The sequence below is a fragment of the Manis pentadactyla genome, chromosome 7, assembly GCF_030020395.1.
Source record: "Manis pentadactyla isolate mManPen7 chromosome 7, mManPen7.hap1, whole genome shotgun sequence".
NCBI lineage: Eukaryota > Metazoa > Chordata > Mammalia > Pholidota > Manidae > Manis > Manis pentadactyla.
In genome coordinates this window covers 57,837,938-57,865,497 of record NC_080025.1, presented here as the reverse complement: position 1 = coordinate 57,865,497, position 27,560 = coordinate 57,837,938, and the positions used below count along the sequence as shown (strand labels likewise).

At 43.9% G+C, this 27,560-nt stretch overlaps 1 protein-coding gene across 8 annotated transcripts in view; it reads right to left on the bottom strand.

Annotated features, from left to right (window-relative positions):
* ATXN7L1 (ataxin 7 like 1) overlaps positions 1-17,138 on the bottom strand; it is a 224,426-nt gene extending 207,288 nt beyond the window's left edge. For 2 of the 8 annotated variants that reach the window (XM_036892387.2, XM_036892388.2), the window contains exons 1-2: positions 16,927-17,138; positions 16,338-16,406 (exon numbers count right to left, since the gene is read on the bottom strand). In XM_036892387.2, coding sequence (XP_036748282.2) covers positions 16,338-16,406; positions 16,927-17,107 — 250 coding nt within the window. In that variant the 5' untranslated portion in view covers positions 17,108-17,138. The remainder of the gene's footprint in view (positions 1-16,337; positions 16,407-16,926) is intronic. The other 6 variants (XM_036892398.2, XM_036892385.2, XM_036892386.2 and 3 more) reach the window with 5 other exon arrangements.
* Between the last annotated feature and the right edge of the window lie 10,422 nt (positions 17,139-27,560).

The following is a 27,560-nucleotide window of genomic DNA, read 5'->3' as shown; positions in this document are numbered from 1 at the left end:
ATTTCTATGGACACTTATGCCACAATTTCAAGAAGTTCAAATCCTTCTTATGGTGGAGCCCCCTCCAATCTGGTACTGTCAGCTGCTTTTTCCTAATACTGACAGTTTCATTTTTTGGCACTAAAAGCTGAGGGCTTCAAAGCATGGTAGTGGTGAGCTGGATCCGGCCTGTAGAGGCACACAATTAGCAAGAGCTAGTTGTTAAATGTTCAGGAATGTGGTGGGCCAATTATTAAATGATTAAAAAGTATATAATCTTTCAATTAAATGTATTACATATTTTAAAAGGAATAAATACTCAAAACTCACCACTTCCTATTTATTTTGCTACATTTTACAACCATCTGTGCTTTGAGCAAGGATTGACAACTCTTCCTAGAAAAGGGCCAGGTGGTAAATATTTTAGGTTTTGAGTGTCTTTGTCCCAGCCACTCCATTCTGCCATGTACCCAGTGCAAAGGTACCCAGAGACCATATGTAAATGAATGTGGCTGTGTTCCAATAAAACTTTATTTACAAAAATGAGTGACAGTCTGGATTTCGATGAAGGGCCACAGTTTGCTGACTGCTGCTCTTGAAGTTTATTTACACGTACTGTACCTGTATGTGGAATTCCTAGACAACAGCACTCTAATGAACATCTCATCCCAACTCTGAGTTCACTTACAAGCATACTGATAGCTTGAAGTGTGGCAGTGGGAGAGTTTACACCATGGAAATCACCAAATGTGACACATCAGGGCTTGACTTTAAATTTTTTAAAATTATCTAGATTTAAGAAAGTGATGGAGAATGTTTTAGTAATGCAGATTCATAAGTATATACTCTCCATATAGCTGTACTGTGAACAGCCCCCCAAACAGAAGATTCAGCACTTCAAAGCTACTATCTAATTCAGCGAGGACGTCACTCTTGCCACCAAGCACCAACGTGTATCTTTGCTCTTTCACTTTCATCTTGCTCACTGACTTAAATCAAAATATCAACCAACACTTATGTCAGATCCACACTTGTTTGTCAGTTTCAATCTTAGGTTGGCCGGCAATACAAGAATTTGGCAAAAATCAAAAGCATTCTGTGAGCATCAACTGACTATATGGAATTTACAATAAAGAGTATTAAATATTTTGTATTTGTAAGTTGTATGCTACACAGACTTTTATCAGTAAAGTGCATAATAAATGTGTAAGTGCAAATTTATTTAGAAAGCAAGTTGTTAAACATTTACTGGCACAACACTGATTGTGATAGAACTTAGAGATTAATTGGGCAGCAAGACCTAAAAGTGTGTGTGAGTGTGTGTGTGTGAGAGAAAGAGAGAGTATAACCCTCCACCCCAGCACACTGAACAGAGCAAAACACACAAAAACATGACCAAGTGAAAAAGGAGCCTGTTTCCTGAAAACTCTACTTTATAAAAAACTGAATTGTGTTGGGTATTGAGTAGGTGTACAACTGGAATAGATTAAGAACTGTTCCTCTTCAGTGTTAATGGTAGATCCAGGACTCTTTGGAATTCCTTTTTCTAAAAGCAACTTGTTGGGGAATCCCGAGCCTTTGCTAGGCCTTTACATGTGTGGTCCTTCCCAGAGAATGCCCCATTGTCCACATCCTTGCTGTCCTTGATGGAGCATGAACGCATTCATTCATTCATTCTTCAAACATTAACTTGGTTTCTAATACACACCCTTCACTGTGCACCAGAGGGAACCCCAAACCCAACAGCCCCTGCCCTCAGGTCAAAGGTTTTGCAGAAAGCGAACTGAAATCCCTTCCCTCCCTGTGCCCCAGGGCATTCAAAGCCACATTTCATTCTCTAGGTGGCATCAGCCTTTCCAACCTGCTTCCAGGAGTTCCTGAATTCCTGGAAGGCAACGGCCAAGGCTTCCACCTTTCCATCCAGCACAGAGCCCAGCTCAGTGCCTGGGCGTCAGGTCACTTTCCAGTGAATCAGGGATGCAGGAAGCACAGCTCGAGCTTCATAACCTGCAGGGCATCACTCAACCTGCTTTGCAATTTGACTTTAGCAGTTCACCAGACCCAGGGTAAATGCTGGGCTCCAGCTGGAAGGTGGGAGAAGGGATTTTTTAAGTGTAATTATCTTCTTCCTTCCCCAAACTAAAGAAGTTCACTTGAGTGTGTGGGACAATGTTTCTCAATGTTTTTAAACTCACAATATACCAACCAAGATGTGGCCACACTTTACTTCTGAGGTTTACACTACAAAGCTTGCTCTATCCAGAATTCCCATTGACTATGGATTTTCACACTACACATACCTCTTATTGAAGGGCTTGTACACCCAGTCCTTGCCATTGCCCTGCAGCTTAAATCATGGATGTTCAACTCCTTACTCTGAAAATTGGTAATTAGATGGAAAAAGTTTATTTTGCCTTTTTAGGAGGAATTTAGTAATTCACCCCCTGTTGATGAGAAAAAAAGGTCTTCTTTACACAAGAATGTCAGCCAATAAATGTAAATCAAAATGACAGAATTTCAAAATGATAATTCTTCTACCCCCCAAAGGAATAACTGATCCAGGCAAGGCTCATCAATGGATGTGAAGCTGATTCCATGAAATTTCTTGCTGGGAAATGGTATTTACTTGGTGCCCGAGCATCATCCACACAGTTACATCCTAAGTGCAGAAGGAAAATGTATTTTTGCAACGAAGAGGTGGTCACCATCTTACCAAGAGATCAATACCTAATAACAGGGCACCCTGACCTCAGGTGCCCCCTGGTGAGACGCCTAATGAAGCACTTAGAATCACTGGGGGTATATTCTTGCCAAAATGTTGAGCTTGACTCTGAGACTTCAGCTCGAATGGAAGTATGAGGGAAAACAGGTCATAGGAAACAAGATAAATGACACCGTGAAGAAGTGATCAGATAGATCAAGAATGTGAAGCATTTTTAACAGCCATGTTTCATATATGTATATAACAAAAATATAAACATATACTTATCTGTACAAATATATACACACATGTTGGCGGGGGGGCCAGGGCACTATTCTAGATTGAAACTAATTAAAGAGACATGACAACCAAATGGAAAACATGAGCCTTGATAGTATCCTGGTTATGTATATAAAAAAAAGCAGCTATGAATTCTTTTGGGGAGGACAATAGGGGAAATTTGAATATGAACTGGATATTAGGTGCTATTAGGGGATTACCATCAGTTTTCTAAATGTAAGGTACTGGTATCATGATTCTCGAGGAGAATGCCTTCATTTTTAGGATATGCATGCCAGACAGAGTATGAAGGTCGAGTGTCATGCTGTCTGCGACTTCCTTTCCAAGTCGTTCCACAGAAACATACATACATATTTATATAAGATGAGGCTCTGAGAACTTAAGTGACTAGCTCAAGGTTACATGATCAAGATGTGTCAAAATGATAAATATTTAGAGGTGAAGTGTCATGGTGTCTACAACTTATTTTCAAATGGTACAGAAATACACATCTTTCTGAGAAAGCAAGCAAGAGAACACGTGAACTAATTTTTAACTCTAAAGTGCTGAAAGACCCTGGTACAATTATTTCAAGCTTTTTATATGTGTGAAATTTTAAAATATGAACGTTGAGATGAAGGGGCAAAAAAGAAACAAGAGTGTGGGAGGGCGGGGTGGTTTCTGGACTGAGAAATTTCAGGTCACTCAAAGGTATGTGGGACTCTGGGCCTGAGCGGTAGCTTTTCCACTGAATTTTCATGGCTAATGAAGGAACCTCTGGAGGACCCTGAGGCCTCAACACCCTAAGCTGGCTGGACTTTTCTGCACTGGGACCCCAAATATCCACCTTAATAGAAACTTCAAGAATCCTGCCAGTCCTTAGACTCTCCACAACTTTCAAATATCAGGTGCTAAAGCAAAGACACTCATAGATAATCTTCAGACTACTTTTAAAGGTGAAAATATAAATGCAGAGTTGTTTAAAGGCTACAGAGTTTCAGTTTTATGAGATGAAGAGTTCTAGAGATTGGCTGTGTGGCAATGTGAATGTACTCTCCACTACTGAACTGTCCCCTTAAAAATGGTTAAGATGGTAAATTTTATGTTATTTGTATTTTACCGCAATTTTTTTAAAAAAGAAATGAAAATATAGATATATTGAGACATGTACCTGAAAAACAAATGGGATGCCTAACAGAAAAATAACCCCATTGGGTGAAGAGTAACTCCAGAAAGAAAAAGGGAAGATATGGGCCCTCCTCCCTCACCCCCCCACAGGATTATAATGCAGCTGTGAAATTAAGACTTCAGGTGAACAATGGAATGGTCTGGTGCACAATGGAAAGGCCATGAAGTAGAACACTGAAGACCAAATCATACCCACCCATGTGGCTATGGCCAGCAGAGCAGGGCTCAGAGGAGCTAAGGAGGGCTTCCACAGAGAGAGGATGAGAGGGCCCGCAGACTGAGGGGCACCAGAAGCAGAGGACCCCACAGAGGCAAAGCCAGGTTGTGGGAGGAACATGTCCCAAGGGCTGCGAGGGGCAAAACCCCCTGTGGCTATGGGAAGGGACTGAGGCAGAGAGGATCTGGAAGACGGTATTTACTGTGGTTGATGGGGAAGTGATGAGAGGTTTTCACTTGAGAACAACCTGATAAAATGTGACTTTTCGGGAGATTAGTTTTTGAAGTGGTATGCAGGGAAGATGGAGACAGGGAGACCAATTAAGCAGCTATTATAAAAATCTAGGTAGGCTATGAGGCAGGCTAGTCTGGGGTGGGGGCTGGGAGAGTGGAGAGAAAAGGAGAGGTGCAGAGAACTGCTCCTAAGACAGGGGAGGAAGGGAAGGAGAAAGGGAGGGGAGCTTTCTAAAGATAGTGGATGCAGGAAGACACAAAGGAGGCTCTGAGCTTGCATGGGCCCCGAGGAATCTGGGGGTGCAGGGAGGACACGTATGAGGGACGGTCTGAGGCAGCACGCAGAGAGGTGAGCTAGCAGTTTGCAGAGAAGAGAATGGGACTGGAGGCAGACATGCCAGAATCCTGGTGCGGAGGGATCCTCTGAGGTGTGGGCAAGGAGCAAGCAGGGTTAGGCGGACACCCAGCATGCACTGGAGGGAGGAGCTGGGACCTGCAGACCAGACACAAGCTGCTGGGGGAGAGGTGTACAAGTGGGTGATGCCAAAACTTTGGTAAAGAAAAACAGTCTTCAAAACACTCTAAGGGCAGTTTATTATTTAATGAAATCTCCCATAAATCCATTTAGAAGGCAAATAGTTTTCTTAATCTGTTTAAGATTTCCTAATCTGTTTAAGGATGGATTATTATATATTGGGTTTGCATAAAACAGATGGTATCTATTTTTAATTGTCTTCTGTCCTTAGGTGTTTGGTTTGAGCCTCTGAAAGTACAGGACTCATTTGAATTCCATGTTCTCTTTGAGTCTTGCCCTGTTTCTGCCAAAGATGGTGAGGAAGGCCACAGCGGTCAAGGTCAAGAGTGCTGCTCAAGGAAACAGAAGCCTGGAGTCTTGGGACATGGTTAACAGGGCTGTCACTAGTGGGTAGACCAAGTGGAGTCAACCTCATCCAAATGTGACCACTCTCACTTTCCTGGTGCATCCCTTTCTTCCTGCCAGTCTGGGATAGATTCTGTCATGTGTGAAAAGTATTCCAGCACTGGGGAGGGTTCTTGGCCCTCCCCAGGAGAATCAGGTCACTGAGGGGTCTTGGCAGTCTGTCAAAGGTCACCTGGAACCCTACACTGACGAGGTGACCAAGTAGGAGAGGGGAGTGCTGAAGAGGAAACACATGTCAAGGGCTTCCCTGGTCTCTGACACCACTAGGCCAGCGCCTCCAGGACCAACCAGATCATCACCTATGAAATGGCAGGAGCCCTGGTGAATGAAGAGCAAGTGAAACCCAGAGTCACAGGCTGAATGTCAGCCACCCTGTCCTCATGTGGGAGATGCATTCTCTACCTTTCTTAACTGCTCCAGTCAGAGCCTGGAGCCTGTGTCACTGCCCCTCAGAGCCTGTGACAACAAGGGCTGCAGAAGGTAAAGGTCTTCCACACCCACTTAGCAGGCAAGTCTGCCCATCAGAAGGACACCTTCAAAGTGGTGGGTACTGAAAAGCTATTCCTGTTCCATCATCCAAAGAAGCACACCCTTCACAAAAATGCTGACAATCCCAACACCAAGAAGGAAACCGAAAAGCAGCCTAGATGTTCAAAAGGGGAAAAAAGAGAGAGAAATCATCACTGTAGATAGATGCCCCTGGAGTTGCTTGGCAACCATCTTTGCTGACACCTTCTCCCAAAAAGGAAGTTTGAGTCAGCTCCTGAGATTTCCCTGAAGCCAGGACTCCAACCACAGAGGTCCTGAAGCTGAGGCCTTGGGATGAGAAAGTGTTTTTCTGAGGGGGAGTCCTTGGGCCCTATAAACAGCCTTGCTCCTAAGGGGGAAGGAAACTGTAACCTTTCTGCTTCAAAAACATGGCTCTCCCAGGCAGGGCTAGTACTAGGGCAAGGCAAGGGAGGCGCCTCTGTACATGTGGGTCCTGGGTGCCCTCCTGCCTCCCCTCAGTCCTAGTCCTGCTCCTGAGGCAACAGTATGTCGCAGTGCTCAGGAACCAGCCTGCCTCTGGCTTCATATCCCAGCTCTACTACTTCCCAGCTGTATCACCTCAGGTAAATCACTTAACCTCTCTGAACCTCAATTTTCTAATCTCCAAAATGGGGTTGATAATAGAAATTGCCTCATAGGTGGTCAGGAGGATTTAATGAGAAGACGCATATTTACCTCTGTGCCTGGCGCTAGGCAGTGCCCTGTAAGCAGCAGTCAGGACTGTTATTTTTAAAAACTCGTAAGTGACTCCCCGGAACCCTAAAACCAGACCTGTAGAATCCAGTTCTCTGGGAGTGGTCATGGTATCTTTGCTGTTAAAGGGCTTTGCAAGGGATCCTTCAAGGTGAGCAGGGTTGAGACCCACTTCTATAACCAATAAACAGTAGTTCAGAAACTTCAGTGAACAGCAAAGCCACCTGAGGAGCCTGTTTAAAATGCACATCCCTGTGCCCCGCCGCCTGATGCAGTATGCCTGTGGCCTGGGGTGCTGAGTACCTAGGCGATTTCAACACAGGTCCCCAGAATGACCACACTTTGGAAAACTGGACCTGATCTCCCCTTGAAAACTAATAGCACAGGGACACCCATCCAGTTCCTTCTGACTTTATTCCTGGCCTCCTTAAAGACCTAGAGGCAAGATGTCACTGAGATGCCTAGTGAACCCCAGGCACACTCCTGGAGGAGTAAGGACACCAGGTGTCCCCCTGGGTGGCAGCTCTGCTAAGGCAAAGGAGAGGACCCAAGTGCCTGGCACAAGTAACAATCACAACAGAAGAGTCCATTATTGAGTACCTACTGTATGCCAGAGAGTATCTCATTTACTTTCACAACCCTGAGAACTACTATTATTCCTATTCAGAAGATGGGGAAATTGAAGCTTAGAAAAGTGATCTTACTATTCGGCTAGTAAGTGGCTGCGCCAAAATTTAAACAATGCCTGGAACTTCCAAGTCTCCAATGCCATGGCATTTCTGTGGTAAAGTATACCTGACATAGAATTTACCATCTTAACCATTTTTAAGGCATTAAGTACATTCACGTTGTCATGTAACTGTCACCATGATTCATTTGCAGAAATTTTCATCCTTTCTCAACTGGATCTCTGTACCCATTAAACACCAAATCTCCATGGCCCCCTACCCCCAGCCCCTGGCAAGCACCACTCTACTTTCTGTCTCCATGAACTTAACTACTCTAGGAACCTCATAAAAGTGGAATCACACAGCATTTGCCCTTTTGGGGCCAATATACTCTAAAAGAAAGAGCTAGACACTGCCTTGGACTGGTAGGCCCAAACTAGGAATGTGTCCAGACCATCTTCCACACGCTGCTTAGTGTTTTCAGTTTGGCTATCCTGTTTCCCCACCCTCATCCCAGGGCTCCATGGCCTATTGCTGTATTGGGGCAGGGTCACACCACTCCCCCAACCCTGGCCACAGCCGTCCTTGCACTGTTAATGTTTAGAGAATCAGTTAGCTTCACAGAGCCGATACACTGATAACTGCTTCTATGTTCAAAGAGCCCGTCACTGAACCGCTTCTATCATCCCCATGATGGTGACCTGAGGCCGCTTTGTTCTGCCCTAGAGAGTATTTATTTGGTTTCCCTTTTTACTTTAAGCACCTGGTCCCTGAAAACTGGCAAGCGGAATTATGTTATGAAACCACAGGTACAGGGATAAAGCATCCACACAAAAACAGAAAGTTTTCCCCGCCACAGAATTCCAGCTTTACTTAGAGGCAACTGGGTGAGCCAAGTCTAGCCCTCAGCCTCAGGCTGCTTGCAAGACAGGATTTCCTGGGCTCTTATCATTAGTTCAAGGGCCTTAGGGTCCAAATCCTGGTCCATCTGACTCAAATGGCCTATCTGAGCTCTGCCAAAAGGCATTAGCTGGGAGCCCATCATCGGCAGTACATCGCACCAAGAGTTTTAGGAGAGATGCTGCAGTCAGTCCTTGATACTCAACTTCTACAATCAGGAAAAAGGCCAATCCGCTGGCTAACCCCTCTCCCTTTCCATTAAGGCTGCCTTTGATAACTGCAGTCACATTAGAGACTCCCAGGGGTCAAGCCCTGCATATTTCCCCACAGTCCCAGTGAGATGAGCCTGGAGGGGACTCCCAAGAAGTGACCCAGGACACGGGAGCAGCTGGATATCCCCGGAGATCTCTTCCACTCCTCCCACCCGACCCCCAAGCTAGTTTCAGGGGAGCCTGTGGGCGGCGCTGCGTGAGTGGGGCGGGGCGGGGGGTGTGGAGCCACTTCTCTTACCCTCGGAGCCATTGATCTTGGGTTTCTTTGGTGCAGGGGTTGCTTCCGCCTCACCCCCATGTTCTAGGATTCAGTCAGTGGTGTCTTGTCCGCAATCGTCGTCAGATGTTCTCATGAGGAGGACAGGAGGTGGGAGGGGGGACACAAAGTGGCGGCGTCACCCAATGGTCAGCGTCTGCTGTGTGCACATGGGGCCACCTCAGAGGAAGGGGTCCTGGATAAAAGGGATTTGCCCAGGACGGGGTCTCACTGTGTCTGCTACTACTGTTTCGTGGGTACTTCTGAAGGTATCATGAAGGAGAGGGTAGCCCAAAGGACAAAAGCGCGATGTACAGAAACCATGCAGAAACGGAACACGCCTGACTTCCCCCATGTCCATCTGAAGCAGAGCCAGCAGTCCTGTGAACCATTGGCGAGAGTGGCCCTACGTCCCTAAGCGATGCCGCAGACTGCTTGGCACACAGGTCAGGAGCCCTCAGGAATCACACCCTCCTCTGCCCTTTCCATTTTCTAATCCTGAATGCGTTAATCCTGAAACCTCTGCTTTGTTCGCCGTCAAGTGCATCCCCTTTTCAGACGAATCCCATGGGTCATCAAACTGCACAGAACGCCGGTTGTATTTCCAGCCTGACTTTGAATATAAACTGAAATCCTTAATGCTGCACCGTGGTGCTTTGGACATGAGTGGACATCAGGGGCCACCACATAACAAATGCCGTCATTATCAGGATCAGTCCCTTGAGGTTTCCTCTGCCCACAGTGAGGTAGGGTCAGGCCACCCAGAATCAGAACCTGAATCTCACCACTGTCACCATTTACTACAGAATAGAACCCGAGTTTGGAGGGGTCATCTTGGAAACCTTTGGAAGACAGCTTGAGGGATGAAGTCTTCTCTCTCTTAAGATCCTACCCCATGTAGCCCAGTGCCAAGGGGATAGCCAAGTTCCACAGATCACCTGCTGTTGACCTAAGGCACAGACAGGTAGTGGCAGAATAGTTCTGTGAATATCTTAGTCTATTTTTCTTGTGTTTTACCTTCTCAATCTCACTTTACACCAGTGATTCTCTGTCAGAGGGATTCCCTCCTCCCCCACCCTTGGCAATGTCTGGACACAGTTTTTGTTGTTTCAACTCTGGGGAAGGGGTGATGCCACTGGAATGTAGAGGCAGAGGCCGGAGAGGCCACTGAACACCCTTTAGTGCACAGTACCGACCCCACCACAAAGAAGGTGTGCCATCCTGACCAACTCTACACTACTCTGCTTTGCTATCTGCACTCCAATGACAGATGTTTTAGTTTCTAGAACATTCTGTGTTCTCTCACACTTTGGGCCTTCACACATGTTGTTTCTTTTTAACTCCAGCCTGCCCAGTCCTGCATTTGTATAACTTCCATTCATCCTCCAGGTTTTAGTGCAAATAACATTTCCTCAGGGAGACCTTCACTGAGTCCCTAACCTAAATTGGGTGTCCTTGCCATGCCTTCTGGCAGCACCCTATGTCCCCTTTCAGAGCACTCATCACAGGTCACAACCTCTTAAACGTCTGCCTTCACTGTTAGGATGAAAGCACCTGGGGCCATGCTGTCCACTGCCAAGTCCCCAGACCTAGCCCCGCGCTAGCTCACCGTGAGAGTTCGCTCAGTCCCAAATGTATGAGGGAGGCCAGGAAAGCAGCAGGGGTATTAAAAACTAAGCAAGACACCCAGAAGCTTAAATTACCATCCCACTATTCAGGCACCAAAAAGAGAACATGGCAGCTCCTTATGCACTGAGATGGACCACTCTCTAAGATAAAGTGGAAATGGCAAGATACTAGGCCATACTTAGAGTATGCTATCATCCATGCAGGGAAAGTGAGGGGGAAAACTGTATCTTATCTATTTGAATGCACACAGAATATCTTTGGAAGGATACACAAGCAACTAGGGATAGGGGTAGGAGAAAAACTTCCTTTCCACTGCGTACATACCCTTTTGAATTTTGTTAACATGTGAACATTATCTTTAAAAAATAACAAGCATTTAAATGAGTGTGTGTGTGTATATGTGTTTAACGGTCTACATCTTCTAGAGATAAAAAAGTCATTCTTGCAGAAGCCTTATGATGAGAACCCAGCACAGTGTAACTGCTTAGAAGGCCATGTATCACAGAGTTCCAGAGCATGACCACCCTGCCTGACTTCATGTTTCAGGAGGAGCCACATCCACATTTTCTCCACATGAGAACCTAGGCACGTGGAAATATTGTATGTGTAAAGCCATACTGTTTTAGAAGCTTTGTATTTTCAAAGCTAGGTGGTTTTGAAAATACCCTCTCTCAGCTCTACTGTCTTGGTGATGCAGCTTCCCCTTCTCCATTGGTTGGACCCAACTATAAAGTTTATCCATTCTCCAAGCCCTTCTCCTCCTTTTCAGGTTTCCTCCCTGACACCTCGAGGCCACGCTGTCTCTCCTGTTCCTTTATCCCAACACTGGGCAAGAGCAGAGCTGATAAAGATACACCAAAGTGAATAAATGGTGCTGCTTGTTAGCGAAAGGGGAGGAAGGTAGGCTTAATGGAGAAAGAAGTTGAAATTAATGGTGAAAGTGAGGTTTATCTGTGTAATCTGTGGACTTGGTGTCTTTCCATCTCCTATTAGCATAGATACAGAGTTGTCTGTATAATGATAAAGAGAAGCCGTCTGCAGTTTCCCATAAATCTCCACCACTTGTCGCTGGCTTCCCTGGCTTGGATTCTCAAAACGCTTCCTTCTTACCAGGTCAGGGGCCGTCTTTCCTCCAGTTTGCTTCCATCCAGCCATAACTGCAAGACCCCTAAACCTGAGCTGACCGTGTTCCCATGTTTCCTGCTTCCTCCTGTGCTCCAGCCCAATTTTACCAGCATCTCAGGAGAACAGCAAACTCTCATAGTCATAGCAAGATCTTACTGGCCCCAGAACCGTTTTCAAATTGGAAGCATTCCACAAATTTACCTATATCAAATCAAAACATCTGGGAACATTTAAACACAGATGCCCAGAATAGCTAGTGTAGGCCCAGAAGTCCTAAATAAGGATCTACTGAGGACTTTCTTTTCTCAGTGATAGGATAGAACTACTTATCAATCATTTTTTAAACTGTTTTTTAGTCCTCCTGGTCCCTAGAAAGAACTGTAACCTTCTTAACCATAGGCCTGAAACTGCCTAAGAATTTTTTTCTAGCTCTTGATAAAACTTATGAGTGAACTACATATTAACTTCACTCCAGTAAGAACATGGATATAATAGAAATCGGTTTTTAAAAAAATCATTAGCTTTATAAAATTGTGGTAACACGGTTTACTCTAAAAATGAAATTTCTGATATATCTTTTCTGTTCATCACTGATTAGTTAAAAATCCTAGTTAATTACAATAAAATTTTCTAGAACTAGCTTCATTAATAAATGGTGATGAAATCATAATGACATTAAAAAATGAATAAAGGCAAACATTCATTAAGCATGTAGGTCCTTCTTTAGTATCTCAGTTAATCCTCACAGCAACCTTCTTACTATCTCCATTTTATATGGTTCAGGACATTTATAAGCCATATGTATTCTGGTCCTTATTTATGAACTGACATTCTTAAAAAAAAAGTTCTCATAAGGCAATTATAAAACAGGATCATCTTTCTAAATCACAGAGCTTTTTTTCCCCAATTAGCTTGAAAAAAGTCTCCAGATAAATCTATGAAGCTGGAGAGAAAATTATTTTAAAAGGTTAGTCAGCCTTCCTTGGAATTTTCTATCATAAATGCATTTCACACCTTAGATTACACTAATAACATTTCTGGGACCCCTCCTCTGAGGAAATCTCAGTGCCCAGTTGATCCAAGCCAACTCATTCTCTACTATGGGGAACACATCATCCTAGGCTTCAGACTCAGCTACTCTTGAGTCCTACAGGCCACAAACCATTCACAAACTATTTGCAGCAGAATATGCCTGTGTATGAGATGCAGTGATTTTTGCCACCCAAAGATTATAAAATGAGAAAATAAACCCAGTATGTAGTTGCTTAAAATATTTTTAATGTGAAGGCTTGATTTTTTTTTTAAGTTTCTTCAAAAAGAGCCTGCCTGGTATGACTGCATCTCAAATGCAGGTATATTCAATAGAGAAACTTAGGTTCAGAGGTCTCAAAGGGGCCTCAGAGGATGTTTAATCTCACTCCCTTACTTTTCAAGTGAGAGAATAACCCCAGAGAAGGGAAACAAAGTCCCCAAGGTCATATGTGGGAACTTGGGAACCTGCCTGAAAGCCCCCTCTCCTTTATTTTTGATTTATGGGAAACTCCTGTTCCTGTTACCACTCCAGAGCGCCCCTGACAGAACCCCACAGAAACACAACCAAGCATGAGATTAGCAACCCCTCTGGAACCCAGGTGATGATTTGGCAAGGTTCAAATGTATTTTAGTGAACTTTGGATGAAATAATAACATTGATGTGAAGACTACTACACAGAGATTTCAAAGCATTCAGTTAGCATTTCATACTGATACAGACTGAGAATTGAAGCAGAAAAAGGTTAAAGGAATGGAATGGAATGAAAAAGGAACTATAGTACAATAATCAGTTATTCAAAAAGTCTCCAAGTCCTTCCTTTGGGCAAAATGATTCTTTTTTCATATTTCCAGCCTAACTTCCCTTTCTGACCTTAGTCTATAAAAAATATCATCTCACAACAGTATTTACAGCAGCATTATTCATTATAGCCAAAAGGTGGAAATAAGCCAAATGTCCATCAACAGATGGATGGATAAAGAAAACACAGTATGTACATACAATGGAATATTATTCAACCATAAAAGGGATGGAATTCTGATACATACTGCAACATGGATGAACCATGAAAACACGATGCTAAGTGAAATTGGCCAGACACAATGGGACAAATATTTCATGGCAGCTTTACAGAGGCAAAAACTATAGTAGAGGTTAGCAGGGCCAATGGGAGGCGGGAATAGGGAGTTATTGTATAACAGGTGGAGGGATTCTGGTTGGCATGATGAAAAAGTTTGGGAAATGAGTAGTGGTGATGGTTGATCACTGTGAATGTACTTAGTACACTGTGAATGTACTTGCATACTTTAAAATGGTTGAAGTGGTAAATTTTAAGTTACACTTATTTTAATACACACACACAAATCCTATTAAATTCTGGATCATATCCCTTCATTTCCCAGCTGGAAATCTTAGAACTTTATCTTATTCATTTATTGCTACTAAAACCCAAACTTCTTCTCAAGACCTGCTCACTACCAACAATGTCATGGTCGATCTTTGTACGTCAACACACATGGATAAATACAGTCACACCCAAGCCACTTAATGTCCTGAAGACCTGAGACTGTGAACACGTATCCATCCTGAGACCTCCCACACGATGACTCCAGCAAGAAGGCCCATGGAAAGACTGATGCAACCAGTGTTTCCGGAGATCCTGGCAACCAAACACAGTGACACAGAGTCCCAGCTCAACCCTTAAATTCCTACCCACAAGGGGACATGGAGTGCGGAGAGTATGTATATATACTCTGTCTATAATGACAACTGAGTGCACATACCAGGGAGACCTTTAGGCATTGCCACCCCAAGTCTGCTCCACCAAACCCATGAACAAAGAGATTTCAGGCCACACACGGCTATTTGATGAACTCGGGAACTGCATGTTACACTGATCAGTGGGTGTCCTTAATGCAAACGCATATAATTAGGAGGTAAATCTTTGTACCTTTCCAGGACAAAGGATATACTAAGCAGGATGTATCAATTGTGACTTCTGAGGAAAGGAAAGCTTTTCATTTTTCCTTAAAAGAACCTATTTTCTCTTAAGGCAAAAAGAATCTGAGAAATAGAGTATTTTGAAACAGAAGCAGGGATAAGGGGGCAAAATAGTTTTGTGTGTTATAGTCGTAATTTATCACCCAGGCTTGAGAGGCACCAATTTTGGGTCATACCATGACCTTTATTCAACTTTAAAGGTTTTCGCAACCTCATCTTCTTTTGTGGAAACCGCGTCATTGCCAGTGGTCTGATAACTGAGTCCCATAAGCTTTTTTTAAAGACCTCAAGAGTTCGTGAAGAAAAATAAACTCTAATGACACTTGCTATTGCCAACACAGATGGACAGTTAGCAAAAATAAGCCGCCACTTGTAAGAAGCCCACTTGATATCATTCCCTTGTGCATCCTAAAGACACATGTCGAGATTACACTAAGATATTTAGAGGCAAACATCTTTAGAATAAGGTCTCGTTTCCAAAATGCTTAATCAGCAGAAACCCTGCTATGGAACTGCCCTTGGGTATCCATGCATTTTAACCCCCATGTTATTTTTTCTGAAGCACAAATTTTCCTCTTACTGGATGGTTCAGGAAACCAGTGGGCTCAGAAAACCAACTCTCCTAGGTGTCGATCCACAAAATGAGTTCCATCTTTCCAAGCAGGTTTCACTTGCTTACAGGATGACATCCTGGTTTACGAGGAAACCATTCTTTGGAGTCAAATGCCTTTTCTCCATTCATTTTGGATAAGCAATGCTCCTATGGCTTAGTTCCGGCTAAACTCTCAACACTTCCCACCCACCTCTTCTGCCCCCTTGCACTTTCCTCCCATCCCCAATTTCAGCCAACCATGTTTACAAGACCTCAGTTAGTAAATCGCAGTTCTAATGAACCCATCCATTTGTTCAGCAGAAAGTGGCCTCTGGAGTTGCTCCATGTGAAGCCCATAGGCCAGAGTTACATATGGCAGGCTTGCAACCACGAACACAATATGATTTATTTATAACGACCATGTGTGTCTGATGTCTATGTGGCTTCACTTGCCTGCCTCAATCTGGGATGACCCATCTACTCTCTGTGTCCCATTCCAGGGACTGTACTTCCAAGCTGGGTTAACAGAGATGGGTGACTGGTTGGGGGGCTGCACACACAGATGCCCCTAACCCTGCTTGCCACATAACAATCTGTGGCCAACACAAACTGGGCCAAATGCACCTTGCTGCAAAGGTTTGCCATCTACGATGGTTTTCAGTGGAGAGTGAAGCAGCTGCTGGAATGACTGACCAGGTGGGGTCCATTAAACTGTTGTGTATTTACCCGAAAGGAAGGCTGGAGTTCTTGTGAAGAAAGCCCCACTCCTCATTTCACAGATTTCGAACCCCCACCATTCGGCAATGATGCTCCAAAGGTGAATGGCAGATATGCATCAGAAGGTCCAACCACGGACTCCAGCCGAAGTGCAGTAAACTTCTGCCTTCAACACTCTCCCCCCTTTAGCCCCCTGTTGTATTTATACTTTGAAAGAAGTTACCATGAAGCAGTAGTCACCTGGGCATGCTCGATTTTTGACAAGCCTTAGTCACTCCGTACCCAGCAGAACAATTCACATTATAGTCAAAATCCTGTGAAGATTCTGCCACACATGCTCACACTAAAACGCCAGTAGCTCCACTTACCTTCTTTATTAAGCCTCATAACCTCCCTGCTTTTTCCACCCTCTTTTCCAGCCTCTTCTAAATCTACATCTGCAGATGAAAAAGAAAAGGAAAAAAGAAAATAAGGAAAAAAAGAGAAAAAAAGGGTGGGGGGAGCCAAAGTCAAGGGGGGTGGGGGGAGGGAGAGTGTTTATTTGCAAACAGATCGATATAAATACTGTCTATGAAAATCTTTAAAAAATTGACAATGCAACATTTTCTCCCAAGTATGGATTTCCATCTACCTGGCCCAGATAGGTACCAAAAAAAACTATGCAAGCAGCAACAGAGTAGCCTTTTACACAGACACACCGTGGGGCTGTGAAAGCCCACCCCGCGGGCTGCCACGGGGAGCCGGGCACAGACAGACAGACAGACAGCCCTGGCAGCAGGGCCTCTCTCTGTGCATTGATGATCTGTCTCTGTGTGTATTTATTTAGAGAGAGAGGGAGAAGCATGGAGGACACCGGGGGCCACTCTCTCTCTCACACACACACTTTTTCCCAGTGGCTCTAGGTGAATGGAAAGGTTACAGGATAATAAAAGGAGGAGGAGGCGGTGGGGTTCTTACTGTCGGAGCAGTGTAATTTGGCGGCGTCGATCCAGGAGGACCAGGGTTTGCCCAGAAACGCCTCCGGACTGGGCACTTTGCGATCCAGTGTCGCCATTGCTCTTCCTTCTTGTTGCTTTTTCCCTGTTCCTTCGGCAGCAGCAGCCGAGAGACACGGGATTCGAGAACGCTCCGACGTCATCTTCGGAACGTTCCGACATTGAGCGCTCTGAAAGGGGGAGGGAGGCGGGCCGGGAGGAGGGAGCGAGGAGGAGGAGGAGGAGGAGGCCGCCGCTCGGCGCCTGGCCGCTCGGCTGCGCTTGCCGCGCGCGGCCGCCAGGGGCAGCAGGAGCCGCCCGCCTGGGCGCCGGGGGAGGGGCCGCTCGCCGCCGCCAAGTGCCGGGGATAGAGGCTGCCGCGCGCCGGGCGCCGAGATTCTGCGGCGCGGCCGCCACCGCCCGCACCCACCGACCCCGAGCCCGGGCCGGCTGGGTCGGTCGTGCGCGGCAGGGGCGGGGGATGAGTCGGAAGAGGCCGACCTGGGGCCGGAGGAAGGGTGGTTTTGCCTGCGGAGTTGCAGTTAGAGGACGGAAAGTTTTTGCATGCAGCCCTTCCAGCGCGTCCTTGCCTCGCAGGGTCCCTGTCGTACACGATGCGACGCCCCCGCGGGGATTCCCGCGGCTCCACGGGGAGGAACTGAGGAGGGTTGCATACCTCCTCAGCCAACGACACCCCAAGCCAGTGAGGCGACCCAGGTGACCTCTCCTACCAGCCACCACTCACTTCACCCTTTCTCCTATTTCGCGCTGGACCTTGGAGGATTCTGAGGATGGCTTTGGGAGCCAAGACCATTGGTTAGACGGAACTGGTTCTATAGAGAAGGTGAGTTTGGGGCGAGAGGAGTCTCCTTCCCATCTCAGGTTGCGGGAAGTGCAAAGCCCAAAACTCAGGGCCGCAGTATCCCCAGATTCAGCGCGCGATGCGTGTCCTCCGGCAGGCAGAGAACCACTTGCTCTGGGATCACTGCAGCGGGGGAGCGAATTCACCGGCTCTCGGAAGATGCTGCTCAGCTAGCCGGCCGAGCTCCTGGAACAGTTCCCAGCGCTCTCTACCCTGAGCCAGGGTGAGCGGATTAGCGAGAGCAACCTGCGGCCGGAGTGTGATACCTGCAGGAGTTCTCTTCTGGTTTAACTGCTTGCTCCAGCCAGCAGGGAAGGAAGCGGTAGGTTGCGTCTGGGTTTGGGGCGTTTGATGCTTTGAGATTAGCATCCTCTCCGTAGGGTAGGCAACAAAGGCCTTAAAAGGGCTTCTGGTATCTCTTTGAAAAAAATCCTGCTATTTACTAGGAATTACTTGAAATACATGGACCTTCCTCCACAATCGATGCATTTTTCCTCATTTTCCCCAGCACCCTTTTAGTTCTTATCACTTTTCTGTCCCATGGCTGAAGTGCACTGATTTGAAGTTGCTCTGCTGGCTGAGTTCTGCCCTGGCAGGGCCATCTAATGCCCCTGCACTGGCCATCCTGTACCTCAAAGCCAGGGTTGGGATGGACAATGATGGGGGAGCCTTGGACTGGTCTTCAGTTGTGATGTTGGTGTGAATGGGCTTGTATTTTGTTAGATCCAAATTTCATTTGCCTTTGCTCTCTTTGGAAGGGTTCCTACATAGGCTAAGTAGTGGCTCTAGTACCACTGAGTGGAGAATGCTCATTTTAAGGACTGGTGGTGTTAACAAATATTTATTACTTATTGACCTCTTAAGATGTGCTAAACACTGTGCTTGACATTTTCATCCATCCACCCATCCATCCATCTATCCATCCATCATCCATCCATCCATCTATCCATCTATCTGTCCATCCATCCATCCATCCATCCATCCATCCATCCATCCATCCATCCACCCACCCATCCATCCATCCATCCATCCATTCATGCATCCATCCATCCACCCACCCATCCATCCATCCATCCATCCATCCATCCATCCATCCATCCATCCATTCATGCATCCATCCATCCATCCATCCATCCATCCATCCATCCATCCATCCACCCACCCACCCATCCATCCATTCATCCATCCATCTTTTCAACAAACATTGCCTGTCATGGACCGACTGCCTTTGGCAGAGGAAGACAAATGAGACCCATACCTGGTGGAGATGCAGTCTGGTGGTCTCTGTGGAAGAAGGTGTGAAACTTATCAACACATTGGAAAAACAAGACATGTACACAGTGATTGGCCAGGGTGGTGAATGGCATGGTCTCTTAGAGCTGGACCTGTTCGTAGGAGAAACTGAAAACTAGTTTAGAGTGATCAGAAAATGTGTCACAGAGAAGATAGGATCTGCTCTGCATCTTGAAAATTGGAAAGGATTTGTGATGGTAAGATGAAGATTGGCCTTGCAGAGGGAGGAGGGGTGACGGTGTTGGTAGAGGCTTCAGGCTGAGCAAAGTGTGTTGTGTTTGGGTGTTGAGTGTGGTTTCCCAGGGAGGGCAGGTTGTTAATGGCCATGCGGGAGTGATGAGTTTGCATAGACAGGCCTGGGTCAAGTTATGGAAGGCACTGAATGGCAGCCTAAAGAGTTTGGGTTTTGTTTGACAAAGGGAACTCCTAAAGGGGCTTTCTGCTATCTAAGGAGAAATAGCAAGTGTGATTTAAGAAGATTACTCTGGCCTTAGTGCCCAGGAGGTATTGGAGCATGGAAGCTGGTTAGAAAAATAGTGCTATAATATTCTTGGTGTGAAGAAACGAAGACCTGAACTTTGATGATCCCATGCAGGTGGAGAAGAGAAGACAGGTATGAGAGACTGTATGAAAGCACCTCATGAGCGTATGTTGTATGGCTGGACTTGGGGAGAGAGAGAGAGAGCTCAGAGGCAGAAGTAATTAGATCCTGGAACTTTTCCCCTCCCCCTACTGCTTTCCAATTTTCCTTCCCTTTTGGTGTTTATGCCTCTGTTGTACATGCAAAGGAAGATGTGGTAGGCAACCTCTGAGAGACCCAAATGATCCCCACATCCTGGTATCATGCCCTGTGGGATCCCCTCCCCTTCAGTGGGCGCTGGACCTAGTGATTTGCTTTTAACAAACAGAACATGGCAAAGGTAATGGGATGTGACTTCTCAGGTTAGGTTACAAAAAGGCTGTGGCTTCTGTCTTGCTCACTCTTGCTCTCACTGGCTTTTTCTAAGGAAAGCCCTTTGCTATGTTATGAGCTGCCCTGTGGAGAGGCATGTGTAGCAAGGAACTGAGGGCAGCCTTTTTATTGATAGAGCAGGTTTTTATTGATAGCGGTGCCACCACACTGGTGGCTGTTACAACCCTGCCCTCCTCAAGGTGTGTGGAAAGTACAGTGATGAAGGGACTCAAGCCCAGAGGCTGGAAGTCAGTGACTTGAGGTTCCAGAAAATTCTGTCTCCTCTCCCAGGAGCCACTTTTTAAACCACTCAAAAAATCAAAGGTGGCTTATCATCAGGAGATATCAGGGCACCTCAGTTGCAGAGAAACAAGGCCATTTTAACATTAGTTTACTCCCCCGAGTCTCTCAAGTAAAGGTTACTTCTGCACCTTGTGTGACAGTGGTATGACAGTCTAAATTTTATTCCCTTTGAGCTGGGAGGATTTTAGTTTGCAGCATAATAAAGTATGGGCTGGAATCTAAAATTGATTTAGCATCTCTACAAAATAAGGCTTTGGATATATTGCCATGTTTCACTGATAATTGGAGCACAGGTACATTTTTGCAGTTGGAGTTATGTAGTATAATCGTGGTTTCTACTCTAAGCCTTCCACAGTTTCTCCACCGACTATAGAGATAACAATGCCAACTTTGTGAAACTGTAACCCACCTATGACTTTTAACTATGGAAAGCATGGCTGTCAATTAAATTACACCACTGGGAGTCAGAGGAGAAAGGAAGCAGTATTCATCAAACTACTTGACATCTACGCTTGACTTTAGTTGAAAATTGAGGTCAGTTGGGAGTAGTATTAAGGTCAACATGGTGCATGTATATTGTCTCTACTTATGTATCAATAATGTATATGGCAAATTTGAATTCCTTTTAGTACTAAATAGTTAACAAATGCTGTTAGTGGCAACAAGAATCTTATACATTCTTAATAGGAATAAATTGACCTGCGAAAGAGTAATTTAAAGCATTTAGCATAATGTCTGTGTGATAAAACTGCCTAGCAAAGGTATAACACCTTCTTCCCCTCATGATTAATGTTTGGGAAGATAAAAGGGGTGTAAATATTATTGGTTTGGTATCTTTCTTAGAAAAACAGCAGTGGTTGGCCTAATTAAAAACGAGACTCTCCCAAATAAAGAAATCAATTCAACACAGATGACAGTGGAAAATACTTACTTGAGGAACACCTGGTTCTGTAGAAATGTGCGTCTAATACATCGTGCACGATCACTTAGTCTGATTCATGTGCTGTTGCACCGCATTATTGAAAAGAAGAGAAGAGGAATGTTAACTCTCTCATTTCAGGATTTTAAACTCCTGCTGGGGTCCAGGTGCTGTGTGTGCACCCCACTTCCCACATAGACTGTTGGGAGTTTCCCGGAGGCAACGAGGAGAAAATGACATGTCCCATTAAAATGAGGCGTCCCTGGAACTGTTTGATGTTCTTTGTCTTAATTGAATCCATCTATCCCATTTGCCACTCCTCTTTTTAAATTTATTTCCCTAACCCACTCTCTTTGATAACTGTAATTTGGAGGGAAATTTGTTGCATACTTTGTTACCTTTTATAAAAGCTCTCTGCATCTGAAGGGCAGGTGTACCATCTCTCTCCTCTTGTTGAACAAGATTGCCTGCCTCTTCCCTGCCCTCACACCTTGCTAGATCAAACAGGATTGGGATAAAAGACCCTCAGTAGCAATAGGAGTAGGAAAGAAGATAGGAATTCCAGGCTTTGGGTTATTGGTTTTAATATAAGGCCCTAGCCATGTGCCAGACCTGCAAAAACATGGACTGTTAATAAATATAACTACAAAAATGTGAAATTTGCATTCTGACTGGGCAGAAAGGCTAAAACGGGAGTGTATTTTGAGATAAAGCTGCTTTGAAGCCTCCAGCAGACTCATCTGTGACTTTGATCACTTGGGGCTCCCTGGAACTGCTCTGATGCTGCAGGGTGAGGAGCCCTCTGCTCCCCAGAGTGTGGCGGAGCCAGCCCTGGTTTTAACCAGCGCTCTTTCTCAGGGGTTAGACAGGAGAAAAGATGGCTTCTCTTTAGCATTGTTGCAGAAATCATTTTTGGCCCATAACTTCAATATAAATAAAAACAAATTTAATATTAATGTACATCTACCAACTGGAGTAAAGCCAACCTACTCCTCCAAACTCACCAGTTAATATGTTTGGGGAGGCAGTGTGGGGTGGAGGCCAGAGCACACGCTTGAGACTGGCAGGAGTAAATTGGAATCACTCTACACTCATTTGCTTGAAAACCTTTCTGATCCAGCTGAACCTGAGTTTCCTCATCTGTTACATGGTTACTATGGCTCTTCTCTTGGGGTTGTTGTGAGGACTCAATGCAATTCTGGGTATTGAGCCCCCAGCATAGGGCACACAGTAGACAACTGTAAATATTTGTTATGATTATTACTTTCGTTGTAGTACATCATGTGGACTACAGCTGCCAGCGAGAAACAGGCTGAACTCTAAAGCTCAGACCTGATGCTGGGAGGACTCACATGGTTGCTTCTGACAAGCATCCTTCTCTCCAGAAAGGAAACTAAAGCTCTTGTCTTTCCTTTGTCTGAGGCTGCTGCCCTGCAGCAGTTGGTGGAACCCTCTGTCTGAAACTTCTGCTGGAAACTTCATCTTGACATGAACTTTAGGCCAGGGTAAATATCCCTTTGTTCATGGAAGACCCTGTAAGACCTTTCTGTTATGCCAAGAAACTGCAAAATCCAAAGGCAAGTTGGAGACAAAACTGCCTTTGCATGGCAGTGTAAATAGTTGTCTTCATAGTAAGCAGGGTGGGGGGGGCTCTGCAACTGTGTTTTTCCTGGGAAATTTTTATTTTCTTTTTTGTCAAAGAAAATACTGAATTCTAAAAATCATCCCTTGTGTCTTCATGAGACAGTAAAACGATCGAGATATTCAGAGGGAATCTCCCTCTGAATATCTCCTGCAGACATGGTCATTCCCCTGCCCCCAGGTTACTCCCAGAGTCTGAAGGCATTTTTTTCATACCATTTTCTATACATTTATCAACTGTATATATTCATCATCACTGGCATAGATCATTTTGTGGCGATACATATATATTTTTATCTCTGGTTGAGAAAGAAGCTTTGCATTAGCATAAACAAGACTGACAGGTGCAACAGACCATTTTGTGGATGTTTTCTTGTAACTTTCTTTTTTTCACAGATGCTATTATGTGTCATTACATAGAGAAATACACTATTCTCTTAAACTGCTGCACAGTATTCTATAAAATGTTCCAAAATCTATTTATCTATTATCTTATAGATGGATATTTAGGTTTCTGGTTTTACAAAAAATACAGCAGACAATATCTTTATTTTTATATATGCTTCCCGGGCACATGAGGGAGTATTTCTACCCAAAAGTAGAACTGCTGGGTAAGTGCATTTTAAATTTTAATAGTTCTGCCAAATCGTCTTCTGAAGTAGCTGACCAATTTATACTACCACTAGTGGCATAGGAATATGCCTGTTTCCTCCAGCCCTGATTAATATTCAACATTTCTAAACATTTAAATTTTGTGAATGTTATGGTAAAAAAAAAACCTTATTTAATTTGTATTTCCCTCATTTCTAGTGTATTTTCAAGCATTTGTTCTTGTGTTCATTGTATTTTCACTCAGTGAATTGATGTTAGTCTCTTTTGATGATTTGTTAGTATTTTTAGATCTTTTTATTGATTTGTAGGAGTTCTGTATACTTTCTAGATTTAGAGTTTTGTCTCTTTGAAAATAATCTAATTTTCCAGTTTGTTGCTTTTCTCCATTTTACTTTGTTTAAGGCATCTTTTTTATACACTTTTTTTTTTCCCATTTGGAGGTAGTCAGATGTATCTAACTTCCTTGAGGCCTTTTACTTTTTGTGTCTTGCTTAAGAAGACCTCTTCTGTAAGGAAGAAGTTGAGGAGCAGAGGGGAAGTAAAATAAAGCATGGCTCCCTCCCACTGGTTTCTTATACTCCAAAATTATCAAACAGCTTTCCAGGGCTACTTCCTAGTTTGTGCACTGCACAATTGTCCACTTTTGTGAGAGAGCACCATTCACATCACAGACATAGATTTGCTGTGACAATTTTCCTGGCAGATGGCACTAAAGTGGCTTGTTCCAACAAAATCAGAATATGAAGACTATTTTCTAACAGATGGTTTTCGAAGGTGTGCCTTCCTAATGTTCACTAGGTGCTAGATGGACTAGTAGAAGAAAGTGGGTTATTGGTGGTCTTTGTATATGTTAACGGCTCAACTGAGAGTTTTAATTTTTGCTTGAACATGGGTCACCCTCCCACATGTGTAACTGTAAGTTTTGTGGAGAGATGCATGTTACTGTGAATGCATCTGAGTTGGCAGATTTCCCAAGAAGACTCTCATGTAGGAGAAATAAATGCCTCGGGTGATGGAAAATATGAAAGGATCTTGGTGTCTAGATTTGGTTGTTCACACTTCAGGTGTGGTTTAAGTCATCCTAAGCCTGGCTTGGAGGAAGAGACATTGACGTGTGTATCAGTTTTATAAATTTGTCAGGAGGAGGTGCAGAGTGTAATTTCAGTTATAGATTGGCCCATGATTGGCTTAGCGATGAATGTTGCCTAGTTTGTGATTGATGCCAAGTCTTCGCAAGTGCTGGACTCTCAGGAGGGCAGGGGGCGAATGTTGGAGTGCTGATAGACTGCTGAGCTCCATGGGTCCTGCACAGGGAAAACCAGAGCACAAGTAAAGTACTGTAAGGTGGGAGTGCAAGTGTTAACAAAGCCGGTTGGAGCTCATCCTTTGGACCTACAGGGCCATTTTTAACATGCAGACACTGTTCTCTGACAGAATTGTTTGGTCCAACTTTGTTCTGAATCTGTAGTGTGTGTCATTTCATGGTGTTTTAAGAGGAGAAAGGCCTCACCAGTTGCCTCAGTAGAGAAGGCTGTAATTTTTCCACCTATGCAAATACCTTGGCACTTCATGGACTTGGACTAATCAAAAAAAAAAAAGATCTCTATGATACCTAGGAACTATCCAAGTTTGGGTGGGAGATGCGGTATATAAAGGAATTACAGCTGTTATTTTATAATTGGAACACAAAAGGGTGACAGACCGGCCTCGCCTGGCCATGTGCCAGGTAGCCTGGACTGAGGAGTTGCTTTCACGAGGAGCTTCCAGCCCAGTCGGAGGGATGTGTGTGTGCAGTCAATGACTGGAGAACAGCATGGCCTACCAGAAGGTGCTGATCTGACTTACAGCTGAGACACATGCAGGTGTCTGAGCAGGCCAGGTGCTGTGGCGGGCAGTGAAGGCTTGGGGTAGAGGAGAAACCTGACCACAGCTGTGAAAGATGGGAGGGTATAAATAGCTAGCGAGCGGAGTGATGGATGGGAACAGTGACATCTTAAACAAGAGCCTTGGGTCACGTAGACAATAGCTCCCTAAAACAAAGCCCTTAGAGGAAAACAGACAAGTCACAAGGTTTGATTTGGAATCAGGAAGGGTTTAAAAGTGTTACACAATGTTTCCAAGATTAAAATCTACAGTATGAGATAACATGGCTAATAATACTGTGTGTTTTTAGTCCAGTGCCATATTTCCTTGAGAAATATTTTTTTATCAAGAACAGAGCTCTAAAATTAGGGCTCTATTGATCCAGATGAGCTAATTAGGTGAGAACCTGAACTTTTCAAGTTTCTTTAGCCATCTGATGAGCATGTTTAGAAATTGCATCCAGGATAAAAGCGTTGTCTCTATGTTTGCGGTTTACCTTGAACCCTCCAACCCTGGGTCATTTTCAAAGACAAGTTGAGCAGAACTTTCATTTGGAGTTGGCTGACCAAATGGAGTGCTAGAATATGCAAAATTATTAACAACTTCTTTCAGTTTCAAAAGTGTTCTGGTTTGGATGATAAATTGTATGGCTACCCTAATTCTAAGCGATTCACTTTGGACTAGTTTTGCTTACTCTGAATCCTCAGTGGCCAGAAGGGATGCTTCCAACTGAAGGGTATTTTCCCACGTGTGCTTTCTGTCTTTGAAATGGTTGCATTTTTTCCCTTGCATATAAAGCAGTCTCTACAAAAATTTCAGAAGAAAACCAAACAGCATAAATACAGAGAGTCATCATAAACCTAGAACTAAGTGTTAATTTTTTGACATATATGCATATATATCTATATAATCATATATAATACTTTTATCTATCTATCTGTCATATATTTATATATTTTTGGATCCCCAATCTCCAAACCAAGCCACTTTTCTTAGAGTAATTCCATATATACATACAAAGATATGGATGGTACACAATAATATATATTTAGAACTATAAAACAACAGTGTCAGTATAGATAGATGTGGTCATCTCTTAAAATAATCACTTTTAAAGACTGCATGGTTGAATGGTTGTTCTCAAACTATAATATATTGGAATCCTCTATTTTGGGCATTTAGGTTGTTTTCTTTTTTTACATATATTATTAACAATGTTGTAATGAATGTTTTCTGTAAATAAATCTTTTCGTATGTTCATGGTTATTTACGATGCTTTCTTATAAATGAAATTGGTAAGTCAAGGGGAATGCATTTAAAAATTTGTAGTTGTCAAACTAGCCAGCATGTGTGAGAATTCCCACTCATGGCTTTATCTGTGCTATGTCTATTATTTTTCATCTTTCAGTCTTAGAGTAAAGGATTTTTTTATTGCAGTACATACAATGAAATTCACAAATCTCAGTGTACAGATGGATGAATTTTGACATGTGTAGACTCATGTAACCATTGCCCTGATCAAGATACCAGACATTCTCAGTAATTAAACAAAATTTTTTGCCCTTCAGGCTAGGAAAAATTTCATCTTTTGGTTTTTTCAATTGTTGTCTCTGATCACTGATGATTTATATTTCTTTTTTAATAAATTGTGCATTTTCTGTTAGAGTTGGTAGTGACTAAATCCCTTTCTCTTTTTAAATTGTGAAAGCTATTTACTAAATATGTAATTTCTAGTAAACATATAATTGTGTTATGAATTGCAAGATTTTTTTCTAATTTGCTATTTGTCTTTATTTATGTTAGATTTATGTGTATGCATGTGTATGTGCAGATTCAGAAGTATTTAGTTTTTATTTAGTTACAACTATCAGTCTTTTCCTATATGGAGTTACACACTTTTTTAAATGGCTAGGTTTTCAACAAAATTAACCTACCAAGTTTTCTGAGTCTTATCTGATGCTTTCAAACTCCTTGAGCAACTTGTTTCATGCTTCAGTGTGTGGGCTCTGTACGTAGACAAGACGTGCTTTTTGTTTTTGTTTCTATGGTTCAGTCTCCCAGAGGGAACTTAGTCACTACAAATTCACAGATAAATTACTGCAAGTAAGAACTGGTGATAGGCATTCTTTTTCTCAGCCACAAAATATGTATGCCTCTTTTCATGAAAAGCTG